Below are 14,646 nucleotides of genomic sequence, written 5' to 3' on the forward strand. Positions count from 1 at the left end.
AGCCACACATTATTTTCCATCATTCTAAATATTCCATATTCTTCTATCCTCACTGCATATCAATGGTTCCCTGGCAAACGAGGAGCTGGGTTGTCCAGTTGCTCTAACTGATAGCTCTGAGCACAAACTACAATGCAACCCAGCAGAAGTGAGGGAAAGGGCCCGCCTGCTAGTCCACTGGAATCTGACAGAAAAGACCCCAACGATGCTTTTGATCATAGGGACCAAGTGCAGAATTGGAAGCCAAAAAGCAGGAGACTGACTGCCTACTGTAGGAGGGGATTGATCTTGGGACTTTTACCAAGCTGATTTTGCTCATGTCATGACTCACCTTTCCAGAGGGAAATATAAAGAATGTCTCAATTGTCACTCAATCGCCGTAGAGGAGATTTACCTCAGCACAAGGGATACTTTGCCCCCAGTTGCATAACAGAGAGCAACCCATTTCCCTGCAAGAACACACTTGCCTTCCCCTAAGAGGTGCTTACACTTTATTTACCTCAAGCCTCTTCATCTAATCTCATCCCTTCCTCCACAGCCAGATTCCAAGACAGAATCTTAAATGTGCTTTCCCAAACTAGTGAGGATTTACTGCCTCTTACCAACTTGGTTTGTAAGTGGATGAATTCTTGGTAGTCGTAATTGTTAAACAGTGCTTTGGAAGTTTTTTTAAGCTGACACATCTTACCTAAAACTCTGGCCAGCACACAAGATGGAACGTATCAAGAGTGAGGAAATTCTTCTTTAAGTTTGCAGCAACAAGAAAACACATGGGATTGTGACTTTGTATGGCAACTGCACTTGCAATTTTTCTGCTTTGTGTAGACATTGCCATTGCTCAGTCAAAGCCAGTTACAGAATGCCCATGACATTATTCTAAGCTACTGCAGAATCCACAGCTTTTTAAAGTATAGTGTGTATTTCACATCTCCTGGGAGAAACCCTGAATCATAAAATGAGGAAAGCCATGTCATGTGTAGTCGAATGACAAAAGTATGAAGGCTTGGAGAATTAAAAAAAAAATCAGGGGGAAAACATTTCACAGCATTGAGAAACTAACCAAGTCATCCTCCTAAAATTGTTTCCTCCACCCCACTAGTCCTCCTATTTCTAAAGAGGTTTGCAATATCGGAGCCCACTGCCAGTAAGACAGAAGATCAGCCATTCTGAGGCCATCCCCCTTCAAAGGGTTGCTGACAGGGGAAATCTTAAAGAATGCATAAGCAGTGCTCTGGTTACCCACACAATCCCATCCCTTGCCCTTTTTCCTGATTTTGGCTGAGCGGGAGCATGAGTATGTTTTCTTAAGAGAAAAGAGCTTGCTCAGCAAGCCATCCCCCACACCCAACCTCCAAGCCTCTTCCCAGAAGCTCTGCAGGAAGAGGTTGGGAAGATATCAGCATTCCATAATGATTAACCGCCACAAACACAGACAAATAAAAGCCTAGAACCCTGGAGTACAAACGGCCTGTTAGGACGTGAACTTTGGGACTTGCTCAAGGTAACAAGAGAAGGCTGCCCAGTTTACTCTAATCTAATGTATACAGTAAGTGACCAAGAGGTTCCTGAGGGCAATAAAAAGTGGACTGATGCAAGGGAGAACTTGGATTTTGCATGGGGAATACTAATTATTTCTGGCAGCAGCTTCTCTTCCAAGGGCTAAACAATGGATGCCATAGTATGGCAATGTACGACTGAATGGAAATTTCAGGCGCCTCAACTTGCCAGGACATGCAAAATATCCAAATTTGAGAAATTCAAATTTGGTTGCTTTCAAATAAAGACTATGAAAATTACTACATTTTTCCAACTGTTTAGAGATTCTGAGATCTTATGGTTTCCACTAAAATTGTGGCTTTATCACAGCTGGGACACTTAACTTCCACTTATGTTTTGGGCATCCATTTCCTCTCCCTGGCATATCACAATCTCACCCTGCTTAATCTTGAATTCCATTCTGCATACCACATCTTTCGCAGATAAATTTTTAAATCAAGGCTAGCTAGTAAAAATGCAGGAATCCATTGTCTTTTTCCCAAAATGGATCTGATTTCAGACTTCCCAGCCTCATTTCTCAGAACACAGGAAAGACGGGACTGTTTCATTAATGGGAGGATTTTTCCCTTCAGGCATACATCATTCTTAAACGTTACTGGAAAATTGGCAAATTCAGTTCAGTACCCAGATTGTTATTTGTCAGATGCCCCAACTGGCCTTTAGATCCCATTCAGCCACTACTTTCTTACATGGTAACACAATTTCCCGCTTTCCCAACTGGCCACATCACAGTAACGGGAAATGAAGAAATTGTAGCAGATTGCAAGATCAGTAATGTAGTTAACAATTCCCATACATCTTCTTCCCAAATCTAGTACTATATAGTTCTTATTTTCTACTGTCTTTCTTATATGGAGAAATACTTTTGATTTTGATGTGGCCATCTTTTTTTTTAATGTTCTTCCTCTGTCTTGTTGTATTGCTGCCGTGTTTTCATCTTTTCTACTGAATTGATTTTAAGCTTTTTTTCTATGTAAGACACTGAGAGCCCCAGTGGTATATAAATGCAATAAACAAACAAACAAATACTGCTGTAGTTTCACTGTTTGGTTCCAATATGTCATATTCCTGACCTAAATATAAAATTATCAAGATAAACTGATTATCAACAATATGGCCCAGTGGTTTTGCTGCCACTGATTAGTTCAGGAACAGTATTTACATCTGCCCCTGTGGTTTGAAGGTCCAACTTGAAATCCTTTGCTAATCTCTACCCTTAGAGAGGCATCTTGGAAATGTATCATATAACCCCGCCTCACAAGGCTGTTGTTGTGTGGAAACCAGGAGGAGGAAGGAGTATATGTATGTTGCCTTGAGTTACTTACAAAGTAATAAATACAGGATAAAAAAATTAACAAAAATACATTATATGACTCTGGCCTTTTCCTAGCCTTTTTAAACCTACAATTCATAATCAATTCATCAGCTGGATTTCCAGACAAGAACCTAGCATGAAAATTATCCAAGGGACTATTCTCCAGAGCAGATGCAGAAAGATGTTTAAGACAGAATTAAGTCTAACTCGTTGATTTAAAAAACGTTCAACCACTTCAATGAATAAGCAAAAGTCCTTTGCCTAAAATGTCTCACCTTTGGCGTGGAAAGTCCATCCGCTCCTTGAATATTCCTGCAACTGGACTCTCTCTTCCTGACCCAGGCCACCACACCTTGCTGAAGAATTGCTGTTCAATATAAACGTAGGCAGCAGGATGGCACCTGCCACCCCTTTGGCTCCAAAAAAACCCATTCACCTCCGGTGAGGCTAGTAAAATCTGGAATTTTGCCCGGGTGCCTAGAATCAGGTCTATATATGTTTTTGTGAGGTTGAAATAACCTGTGGTGAGATATATGCTGGCACCCTGCTCTGCCTTCCATAAGGAGAGTATTTGTGACTGTCTCATCTATCCGAATCCCAAACGGCTTCATCTGTATTAATGGATAAATCCATGTATCTGGTTCTGACTGCCCAATCACCAATTGCCTTTGTATCACGGATGGAGATTTCTCCTTCTGTATTGTTGCTATGGAAAGTCCGAGTGTGAAATTGTTCTTGTTTGATCCTGGCAGAATTGATCACTTCCATCACTTTCTTATTTGCCATCTCATAATAGGCCCTCTTGTCTCCTGAGAAGATAAATGTATGTATTAATGAAAGTATAAGATCTATCAAGAGCTCAGAATAGTAGGTGGTACTTCCTGCAGGCCAGGAATTTTGGAAGTCACATTAACCTAAAACGGTGGTGCTTAACCAGGAGGAATTGCACTTAAGGGGGTATCTAGATATATCATGGAGCAATTTGTAACTGTTTGTTTGTGAGCCAAAAGGTCCAGCTGAATAGCCCTTCCAAGACCGGTATAGAACAACAGAAGGTGAGTGCTTGGGTGTCTGTGTGTGGTGATATGGCATTATTTAAGACCAGGAAAAGATGAACTGAATAACAAATGAACTGGGAAAAGCCCCTGGCTGCAGCTTCTACCTGTTGCACTTAGCCTAAAGAAATCCCTAATGCTCTTTTAAAAGCATGTTCTTTGGACTCAGGACAGAAGCCAAACCTGCCACCAATACACACTTTCTGTAACACTTTTGCTTGTTGGATTGGCTTCAATTGTATCTACTGAGTTACTAATGGAATGGATATAATACTGATATGGGAATGAAATCTGGTTCTCAAATGAAGAATTGAGGATTTACTCAATTAACTTTGTCAGGCGCTAGTTTGCAAAGGAATAAGTGGATTAGAGATGAAAGCAGAGGCATGAGTAACTGAGGCATATGGGACATATTGGGAAGAATGTCTTCTTCCTGCCCTGACATGACTCATTTCCAAGTTTTGACAATCAGGACCAGATGAAACAATTTAGCCTTATCCAAGTCGTCTCAGATCTCTTGCAGAGACTCTGACTTCCTTTCTTTCAGGTGGTGAAAATAAAAGGGGCCCCTATTTGACACCCTTTCAGCACCTGATTAAAGGTTTTTCTTCCCAAAGGTTTAACACAAAGAATTTGCCTGCCTATTTATCTATCTATCTATCTATCTATCTATCTATCTATCTATCTTCTATCTATCTATCTATCATCTATCTTATCTTATCTTATTATCTATCACCTACCTACCTACCTAATTTGGCATCTCACCAAAAGGAACTCTGGGCGATGCACAACAGATAAATCACACAACAAATAAAAATGTAAGCTACATAAATACCCCAAACTGGAAAAACTACTAAAGTAACATTCATGCTACATGCCTCTTCCATTTAATGAAGATAATTACTATGTATAAATAATAAAAAATGGCACCTGTGATTTTAAAAAAATATAATAAAATGAAATGGAAATGAGACAAGAATTTACTACTGTTAGGGATTTGTCAGCTAAAGTGCATGTCAGGGTACATTCTTCTGTGCCTATTTGAGCATAATGCAGTTTATGCTCATCAACATAACAAACATTGAAGGGCAGTCCAGTCCCCCTTTACCTACTCCCAGAGTATTTGCTTTTGTTACCTGATCTAGAAATCACAGCAACTGACTTGCCGGAAAGAGCTCTCAACAATTGGTATTGCTTGGAAAATACCTCCCACGGGAAAGCGACACCCAGTGACTATGCTCTGCATTAAAATTAGCTTTCCAGATTGTAACAAAGAAAGACTATTCCCCAGACACAAACAAAAAAAATATTTTAGTGAGAACAAATAGCATCCACCATACGAGCATTCACGTACAGATTTTGAAACACACATATAGCAGTGCTTGGAGTTCTTCGCTTCTTCACATTCAGGAATCACCACAAAGTCACTCGAATTATTTACTAGCATGGGAATCATTAGAATGTTTAGCTTTAGTCTCACAATCTACAGAACCAAGTCAGCTTAGCCAAAGCCCCTGGCTACAAAAGATGAATGCAAATTTATTGTGGACTCAGCACTGTTTAAATGGTTTTCTGGTTTAAATTGTTTTGTGGGTTTTATTCTTGTTTGCCATCCAGAGTTCCTTCTGTTTAGTCATCATCATAAAATTTAATGCCACCTGTGGATAAATTCCTTCCATCGTTGCTCCTCCTGTCTCAAAGGTTGCAGCCCTAAAGTGTATCAATTGGCAATTGTATCTGTAATCCCAGAAATTCCTACTAGCTAAACCAGAATACTTCTCCTGTCACAAAAGAATCTCCATGGAAAAGTGTCTCTCCGGGGATCAAGCTAAATGCTGATTAGAAAGGAGCCGTAACTCCATTTTTCAGCCTATACTTTACAGAAAAATCACTTTCCAACTCCATCCTTAGGATATAAAAGAAGATCACAGGGTTTACTGGGCCTGGCAGTGCTTTCCCTAGCTCTGCTTTCAGAGATCCTTATGAACCCCCAGGATAGGGGTATCTGGAATGCATTAACAGAAGGTAGTCTGGATTGGTATTGGTATTAGGCCTTTCTGACATTTATGTTGACCACTGTTTAATTCTATTTGATTTAATAAATTATATACCTAACTCAATTTTATAGGGCCTAATTTATACATTCTTTTACGTAGGTGACCTGTTGGGATTCTACTATACTTCCTTAGAATTACAAGTGCCTAGGGTTTCATGTGTCTATTTTGTATTTTTGAATTATATTAGTTTTAGTTATTCAGTTTTTGTACTGTGCTTAGTTTTTAAACATATTCTAATTATTATATAGATATAGTTAAACATCATAATGATTATTTCACTACATATTATATTAATATATTGTAATTATAATTTATATAATTTATATTATATCATTGGCAAGAAAGCTCAAATAAATTCTGGTAAGATACAAATCTCTCCATCTATCTATCTAGTCAGTCATCTGTGTACCAAGTCTGGTTGAAATTGCTCGAGGTGTTTTAAAGTTACGCTGGAACACACACACACACACACGTGTGTGTGTTTGTGTGTGTGTGGTATTGCTTGACTTACAACAGTTCATTTAGTGATCGTTCAAATTTATAACAGTTTTTCACAGTTACAACCTTTGCAGCATCCCCATGATCAGATGAACAAAATTCAGATGCTTGGCAACTAGTTCACATTTATGACCGTTGCTGTGTCACAAGGTCATGTGATCCCCTTTTGCGACCTATTGACAAGCAAAGTCAATGGGGAAGCCAGATTCACTTAATAACCAGGTTATTAACTTAGTAACTGCAGTGATTTACTTAACAGTGGTGGCAAGAATGGTTGTAAAATGGGGCAAAACTCACAACAAATGTCTCACTTAACAACAGAAATTTTGGGCTCAATGGTGGTTGTAAGTCAAGGACTACCTGTATACGTAATGAATTCCTTGCTAAAGACCTCCCAAAAATCTAAATTTATAGCAATGTAGAAAATAAAGTGAGAAATAAATGACCATCCTACCTTTGTAAGGATGGACCATCCCATCTATGATTTTGACTGTGTCATCCTGCTGTAACTGTAAAGATACATCCCCAACTGCATTTACTAGCTCAGTGAAGAAATCTGCAATCTCTGGTGAGCCTTGCAGGAACACATAACGGTCTTGCCGATTGCTGAAGTAAGAGTCACTTAAGTTGGCTCTGGAGTGGGGAAATAGGAGGCAGTTAGGAATGCCAAATGATAGTATATAAATCATATTCAACTCACATACATTTGACAGTGGAAAAAACAATAGACAGGAAGGCACATAAGATTAATCAATACATGAACACTAATATTGTCTTCCTGATCCATTTCCCCATTAAAACTTTGGTTAAAGGCAAATGAATTGTAGAATGCTTATTCAGAATCACTTAAGACTAGAAACAGTCCAAAAATGGGAAAGTACAGAACAGAGCTATGACACAGATTCCAGAATTTTCAGAACGATCCCTATTATGATCTGGCTTCATTGATTTCCTTCTTTCTTTTCTTCTTTACTGGAAATCACCAAATTCTTCCTAACCCAATGCTATTTCCTTATAAAGAGGAACTCACCCACTCAAGATCACATTATCGTCAAAGAGATAGACTTTGATATGCTGCAACCCGATGGTCTCATTAAAACGCTCAGGAATTAGATATCTGAGAAGACCACGTAGATTAGGAGTGTGGAAGAGGGAGACACGGACCTTATCTGGAAATCGCCTCAGGAGTGGAAGCAGCATGGTTCGAGAATTCTTCTGGCCTTAGGGGGAGGAAAACAGACTGGATGGGATCACAGTAATACAGAATATCTGCTCCAACCCACTGTAAGAATTAGAAAACCTTAACAACCAGGAGATGCTGGAAACTATTATGTATAGAATGTCTAAATATGTCCAGTTGTTCATCAGCTGCAGAGTAATAAAAAATGACAATTTACCTCTCTAGAAGCACGTGTTAGAAGATATTTTGTGTCACCTCTAGTTGCTCCGGATTAATAATAAGAGAATTAAGTGGACAGTGGTTGAACCAGGCACACATGCTTTGGCTCATTTCCATCTCTGGTGATCAAGAATAATAGTTGAGCATATGATTAAGGTTTTTTTTTCTGATTTCCCAAAGATGGACCTAATAGGAAGATCTTAACTTCACCTCCTCCAGAGGCCATGCCTTAAGGCATTTCTATATTTTACAGCCTTCAGCTGCAAGTTGTGACTCCTTCTTTATTGTATATTTCACATAACAGCAAAACTTGCATCATGGGAACAGAAAAATGTAGATAAGACAGAATACTGTAAAAGTACGAAGCGTTTTGTGTACCTCTCATGCAGCATCTTCTGCAAATGAAGTTTGTTTTACTTGACAGTAGTGCCTGCTCTTTCTTTGCTAAGGCAGTTGTGCCTATCAGGCTACGAAGTTCATGCTTTTCGTCTAGGAGCAGCTCCTGGATTTTTCCATCCAGGACACTTCCATTACTATCTTACTAGCCTATCGTTTTGGAAGCACAATGCCATTCACTGAACTGTTCCTTTGACGCATCACAGATCACTGCGTGGAAAACCTGAGTCACGAATGTCTTGTCTTCTGGGAACTGCTCAAGGCACAAACTTAGGAAATATCAGCAGCAAGTCATGCAAGAGGAATAGAGATATCTCTTAGAACAAAATCAAAGAATTGGTCATCAGCAAGACGGTGGTTATTTAGTTGTGAGGCCAAAATCTGTAGTCATTCACAATAGCTGATCCACATATGGACAAAATCTTTGAGGGGAAGGGGCTCTAACCAGTCTGGTGAAAAAGATGCACCAGCAAGGAGTCAGAAGTCTGTATGGATCTAAATTCGGACCTGAATAGGAAGTAGGAGAATTAGATAGTAAATGCTGCAAAAGAAGAGGCACCAGTGGCCATGAAAATAATCAAAATTAAAGGAAGGTTTCAAAGGAGCAAATAAAACATGATTAAGAAGAATGTACGTGGATTTTGATATATTTTGGATTTGTTTTGTTTTGTATTAGAAACAAAAAGAAAAAGAAAAGAAACAACAACAAAAGAAAATATTCCTGATTATGTCAGGCAGTAAAAGGAGCTGAGGAAAACCAGCAGACTAATAATACATAAGTGGGGAGAGATAAGGTTCCTATCAATTTGGCTCAGCTGGGGAATGCTTCAAAACACTTAATTTGACAGATACAGACTCCTCAACAGGCTGCAGAGATCAAGAAAATTAACATTATTCTGCACAATTCAATAAAATAGGAAGAATTGTATAGGCAAGATTTACATTTTAGTAAGTAAAAAAAGAGTATCAGGAATATCTTGCCTGGGTTTTAAATTAAAAGAATTATTTGTGTTTTTTATGGTTGGTTGCAAAATAAAACTAAAGAGATAATATTTTGAAATCTACAGAAGAATTGAAGTTGTTTTTTGAGCATTTCAGATAAAGGTCCAAATTCTTTGATTTGCAGAATTATTTAAACCAAATTCTTATATCAGAGATCCTGAACCATATCAGTCTATTCCAACTAAGTAAAAAGAGTTGGTCAATGAATACATTTATGCTTACCTCGGGATCCTCTCGTGAAGTCTAACAGGATAGACACTCTAAAATTGGGATTCTCACATCCCTTCAATGAGCTTTCCAAAGCTATTTCAATACAATCCACCTACAAGAAGGAAACATACACAAATGGGAGTGAAGATTCATTCTCCGAGCTTGTGGGTTGATTTCTGAATGATTCGTTACCAGGCTAGGTAACATCTTCAGCGGGGTTTAGGGGATGTTAGTGTCAACTTTCACCCTCATCCTACACCCGAGCTACAGATATTCGCCACTATTGCAAACATACACAAATGCACAAGGCTGTCTTCCTGTCTTTCAAGCATACTAAATGTTGGGAAGTGAAGTGCGCGTAAAATAAATCAAATGTCAGATTTACACAGAACTTCAACTTGCCAAGAGGAAGTGTCACTGTTTTCCTAATTTATCTGTTTATTTAGCTTGTCAAACATGCACAAGATAACAGGTATAAGTATAAACATGGACATGAACAAGGAAATGAATATAAATAGATGGGGACAGTAGGACAGGGACAGAAAGCACGCTGGTGCGCTTATGCACACCCCCTTTACGGACCTCTTAGGCATAGGGTGAGGTCCACGTAGACAATTTAAGATTGAAGCTGTGGGGATTAGAAGATGTAACAACGGAGTCAGGCAGAGCATTCCAGGCATTGACAACTCTGTTGTTGAAATCATATTTTCTGCAATCAATCTAACTTTTTTTCTCCTATCACAGTTACATTAACAACTCGCATACAGCAATATAACAGAGTGGATCTCTGAATTAGAGTTCTGAAGCCAGAGCTCCTGCCCCCTCCCTAAATAAAACTAAATCTAAGGCATCTCTTATCTAGCTATTTAGTAAAAAGGCTTCAGTCCCTCCTCCCCATTTTAGATACTTACTAATTCCTGTTCCAAAGAGCCTGTTCCAAGATATAGCGAAGCTAAAACGATTCGTTGCTTAGCCATCTTTGCCTGTCCCTGAAAAAGAAAAACATTTAGATTTGTAGTCTATCAAATGAAGCATCCAAGTACAGATAGTCCCTGACGCATGATGACAATTGATCCCAAATTCTGATGCTAAGGAAGACATATGCTAGTGAGTTTGCCCCATTCTACAACTTTTCTTGCCCCAGTTGTTAAGTGAATCACTGCACTTGCTTGGTAACACAGTTACTAAGTAAATCTGGCTTCCCCAGTGATTTTGTTTGTCAGAAGGTCACAAAAGATGATCACATGACTTCAGGACACTGCATCCGTCAGAAATACATTTTAATCACATGACCAAGGCAATACGGCAATAGTCATAAGTGTGGAAAACTGTAAGTCACTTTTTCCAGTCCGGTGCAACTTTAAACAGTCGCTAAAGAATGTTGTACGTCAAGGGCTACTGGCATCTCCTATGGGAAACACTACTTAATTTTATAAGAATCAATAAAGCTTGAATTTACCAGGAAAAATATTAAACATTTTTTGCTCACAACTGGACTGAGAATAAGTTTCTTGGTTGCAAGTGAGTATACTGTATTTCTCTTGTCAACTAGAAGGTCAAGAAAGACAAATCTGCTAATACTGGATAGGTTGATCCTCTTTCATCACTTTTAATTATATACAAACTGACAGTTTTCTATTCTTAATAATGTTTATTATCTTCTAAAAGAGAAAAAAAATGTTTGAAAGCCATTAATGTACTAAGTTAATGTACTAAGTTAAATACAATGTACTAATGTATTAATGTACTAAGTTAAATACAATCACTCACATTTTAAAAAATACTTTAAAAGTCCCACTTTTATAAACTTAGAAGCACCTACTTCTTGATAGAAACTGGGGGGAAAATAATTTTGGGATTATTATTTTTTTACATGTTATGCTGAAATGTAATGAAAAAATTAAATAAATAAAGTTAGCAGCACCCATGTGGCAAAAATAGCTCGATATTTTTAAGCAAGAGTCTTTCTCTGCCCAGCTACTGGTTTTTCTACCTAAAGATGGGAATAACTGACACATTAAAACAAGCATAACGCTGAGCTACAAGACTGTAACTTTTCATGTCTCACTTTATTGAAAGAAATTTACACTAGTTTTTCTTCTTCTTTAGTCTTAAGAATTGAATATAGTAACTAATTCACCAAGGAATGGTAAGATAAAATTACTTTAACTTATAAGCCTGAAAAGATTTTTTAGAACCACAACAGAACCATTGAACAATCCTGTCTCATATATACAGTTTGTGTGTGTGTGTGTGTGTGTGTGTGAATGACTCTCTCTCTCTCTCTCTCTCTCTCTCTCTCTCTCTGTGTGTGTGTGTATGTTCCAGCGTAACTTTGAAACACCTTGAGCAATTTCAACCAAACTTGGTACACAGATAACTTACTCTCTGGAAACAAATACTGTGGGGGTAAGACACCCCTAATACCCTTTTTTGGGGGGGTCCTGTTATGATACAGCCTGTTGTGCCTTCAAATGGCTTCTACTGTACTGCCATAAAATAGCTTTTATTATACAGCGCAATGAGTTTACATGGTAACGGCTTCACAGTACTCCCCAAGGGGGCTCCCTCTGTGAGGGGGAAAATCCAACATTAGAAATTATGTTTGGTTCAGACATTTTCCCCCTATAAATAAATACCTGGACAATGCTGGGTTATCAGCTATGTAGTATAACAAAACCAGTGACAAAACATGCAAAAGAAAAATATTGAGATCACCTTCATAAGTTCGTAGAATTCGGCTGGCGATGAAAGTACCTTGATGTGGGAGCCAGCAATACCAAATTCTGGAACCAAGTTTCTGATCCATTGAAAAATGTGTGTTCCCTCAGGGCTAAGGCAATTTGTGGGAAGAATCAGCTGTGGAACTGCAGATGTGAGTAATGGAGCCAACAGCAGCCATGACGACCTAATTAAAAAAAAGAGATTAGCTTAGCAACATATATGGTTTTCTCTTAAAGCCTGCAGACATGTGATATACTCAGTCCATATTTCACCTATATTACAGGTAGGTTTTTGGTATAAATAGAAACAATAGTCTGCAGGCAAAGAAGAGGCACCTACCCTATACTTTATATGTGGAAACTAAGCAATTACCTACTTAGTAATAAACCACCAACCATAGTTAAATATATACGTAATTGGCCGCTTACAAAAGAAAAGCAACAGAAACCACATAAATACTACTAAAATAGAGAGCCATTTTAGTTAAGGTGCTAGTCTAGAGAGACCATGAATAGAAGCCAGGTAGGTGACTGTAGCCATTCTCTCTTGCAGCCCAGCCATGTCACAGAATTAATGTGGGGAAAATAAGAATTGATGGATAGAGATAGGATACACACACACATACACACAAACACACACACAACACACACACACCACACACAGACAGACAGACAGACAGAGACAGAGAGTGAGTATATGTAGGGAAGGGAGATAGATATATATTTTAGATATAAATATATACATATGATATATCATACTGAATTAAATGGGATAAAATGAAATAAAAGTAATTAAAAACCAATTAATCAAATTAATAACAATTGTTCCATTAGTTCTTAAACTATTCCTAAATGAGTAGACCTGCTCTCCTAGCTGATTCCCTTCATTGACTTCAGATGTCTTTCTAGAATAAATGATTCTGGATGAGAGTATGCAACTTTTTTCTGATTTGCCGCATGTGACAGGGCTATATTGTTTAATTAGAAAAACACCACAAACCCATGCTTTGAATTCAGTTCCAAACACATAATTTTGGAGTGTTCAAGAATACAAACACAGTACCTCTCTGCAGGCTTTTAAAGCAGCCCACCCCTTTTCTTAGGACTATGCAACTGTGCTCTTCAAACTATTTTGTAATGCCAGGAGGAGAAGCAGCAACTTTACAAAATTATAGACCACTGCCCCACTCACATTCCTTGTTTACAGCCTACTCTTGTTGGAAGATTGATTACTATGTTCCCCCATGCTAAGCCAGTGATGGGGAACCTTTTTGTAAATGTGTGCCAAAAGTGTGCATGCATGTGTGATAGCACACACCCATATGCCCCCACCCACAATGCGCTCACGCACCTACCTGCATATGTGTCTCCCCCAGCACATGTGCACATGACTTCCCCCCGCGGGCATGACTGCCCACATGGGGGGGGGGAGTTTTTGGCCTCCCCAGGCTTCTGGAAAGCCTCCGGAGCCTGGGGAGGGTGAAAAAACGGGCCCAACAGGTGAACCAGAAGTCAGAAATGATCCGTTTCTGGCTTCCGGGGGGCCTCCAGGGGGCCAGGAGAGGCTGTTTTCACCCTCCCCAGGCTCCAGAGGCTTTCCCTGAAGCCTGGGGAGACTGAAAACAGCCTCCATGGCCCTCCGGAAGACCGAAAATCAGATGGCTTGGTGCGTTGCATGCGCGCTGAAGCGACAGATAATGTGCCCGCAGATATTGCTACGTGTGCCAACTGTGGCATGCGTGCCATAGGTTTGCTGCCACGTGGTAAGCCATAGTTGGGATGATGTACAAAACTAATCAAGGCTGCAAGTTTGACCGTGCAAATTTGGATTCTTAATATTAAATGCATATAATTTCTAAATTACCAATTATGTTTTATATTTAACTATTATTTTAATCCATTATCATGTATTTGGATTCTTAATATTAAATGTATATCATTTCTTTTTATATTAACTATTATTTATCCTGTATTTCAAGTTTTTCTTTATATGAGCATTTGTATAAAAATTTAATAAACAACCAGTGAAGCTTGAAGAGGCACATCTAACTGCAGAATAGCCAGTTTCTAACACTAATACAGGTTTGACTAATATTTTCCTACCATAACATGAAAAAAAATATCAAATGACTTTAAAGGAAATATTTTTTTCTCTAAGTAATTTTTACATTACTATATACGTATCATCAAAGTATTTCTAACACAGAAACCACCGCTTCACTTGTCATCCTGGTACCACACCGCTCTGTGGTCATAGTTTACCCCAAAGTATTCCCCGTCTCACTACAAAGTCCTAAAATGCTTAAACGAAACAGCATTGTAGGAGGAACTCTTTAACTATGAGGAACTCTCAGTCCAAAGCATAAATTGACCACAGGTGGCCAGGAAGATGATTTCACTTGTTTCACCAGAAAAATGTTAAATCTTTACAAGG

The 14,646-nt window shown here is 38.7% G+C and overlaps 1 protein-coding gene across 1 annotated transcript in view; it reads right to left on the minus strand.

The window, feature by feature from the left end:
- Window positions 1-14,646, minus strand: part of PGS1 (phosphatidylglycerophosphate synthase 1) — a 44,470-nt gene that overhangs the window by 12,312 nt on the left and 17,512 nt on the right. The window contains 9 exon segments of the mRNA XM_032209609.1: window positions 3,148-3,217; window positions 3,219-3,425; window positions 3,427-3,525; window positions 3,527-3,681; window positions 6,937-7,115; window positions 7,513-7,702; window positions 9,502-9,601; window positions 10,401-10,478; window positions 12,208-12,397. Coding sequence (XP_032065500.1) covers window positions 3,148-3,217; window positions 3,219-3,425; window positions 3,427-3,525; window positions 3,527-3,681; window positions 6,937-7,115; window positions 7,513-7,702; window positions 9,502-9,601; window positions 10,401-10,478; window positions 12,208-12,397 — 1,268 coding nt within the window.

This window comes from Thamnophis elegans, chromosome 2 (assembly GCF_009769535.1).
Source record: "Thamnophis elegans isolate rThaEle1 chromosome 2, rThaEle1.pri, whole genome shotgun sequence".
NCBI classification, from domain to species: Eukaryota; Metazoa; Chordata; class Lepidosauria; order Squamata; family Colubridae; genus Thamnophis; species Thamnophis elegans.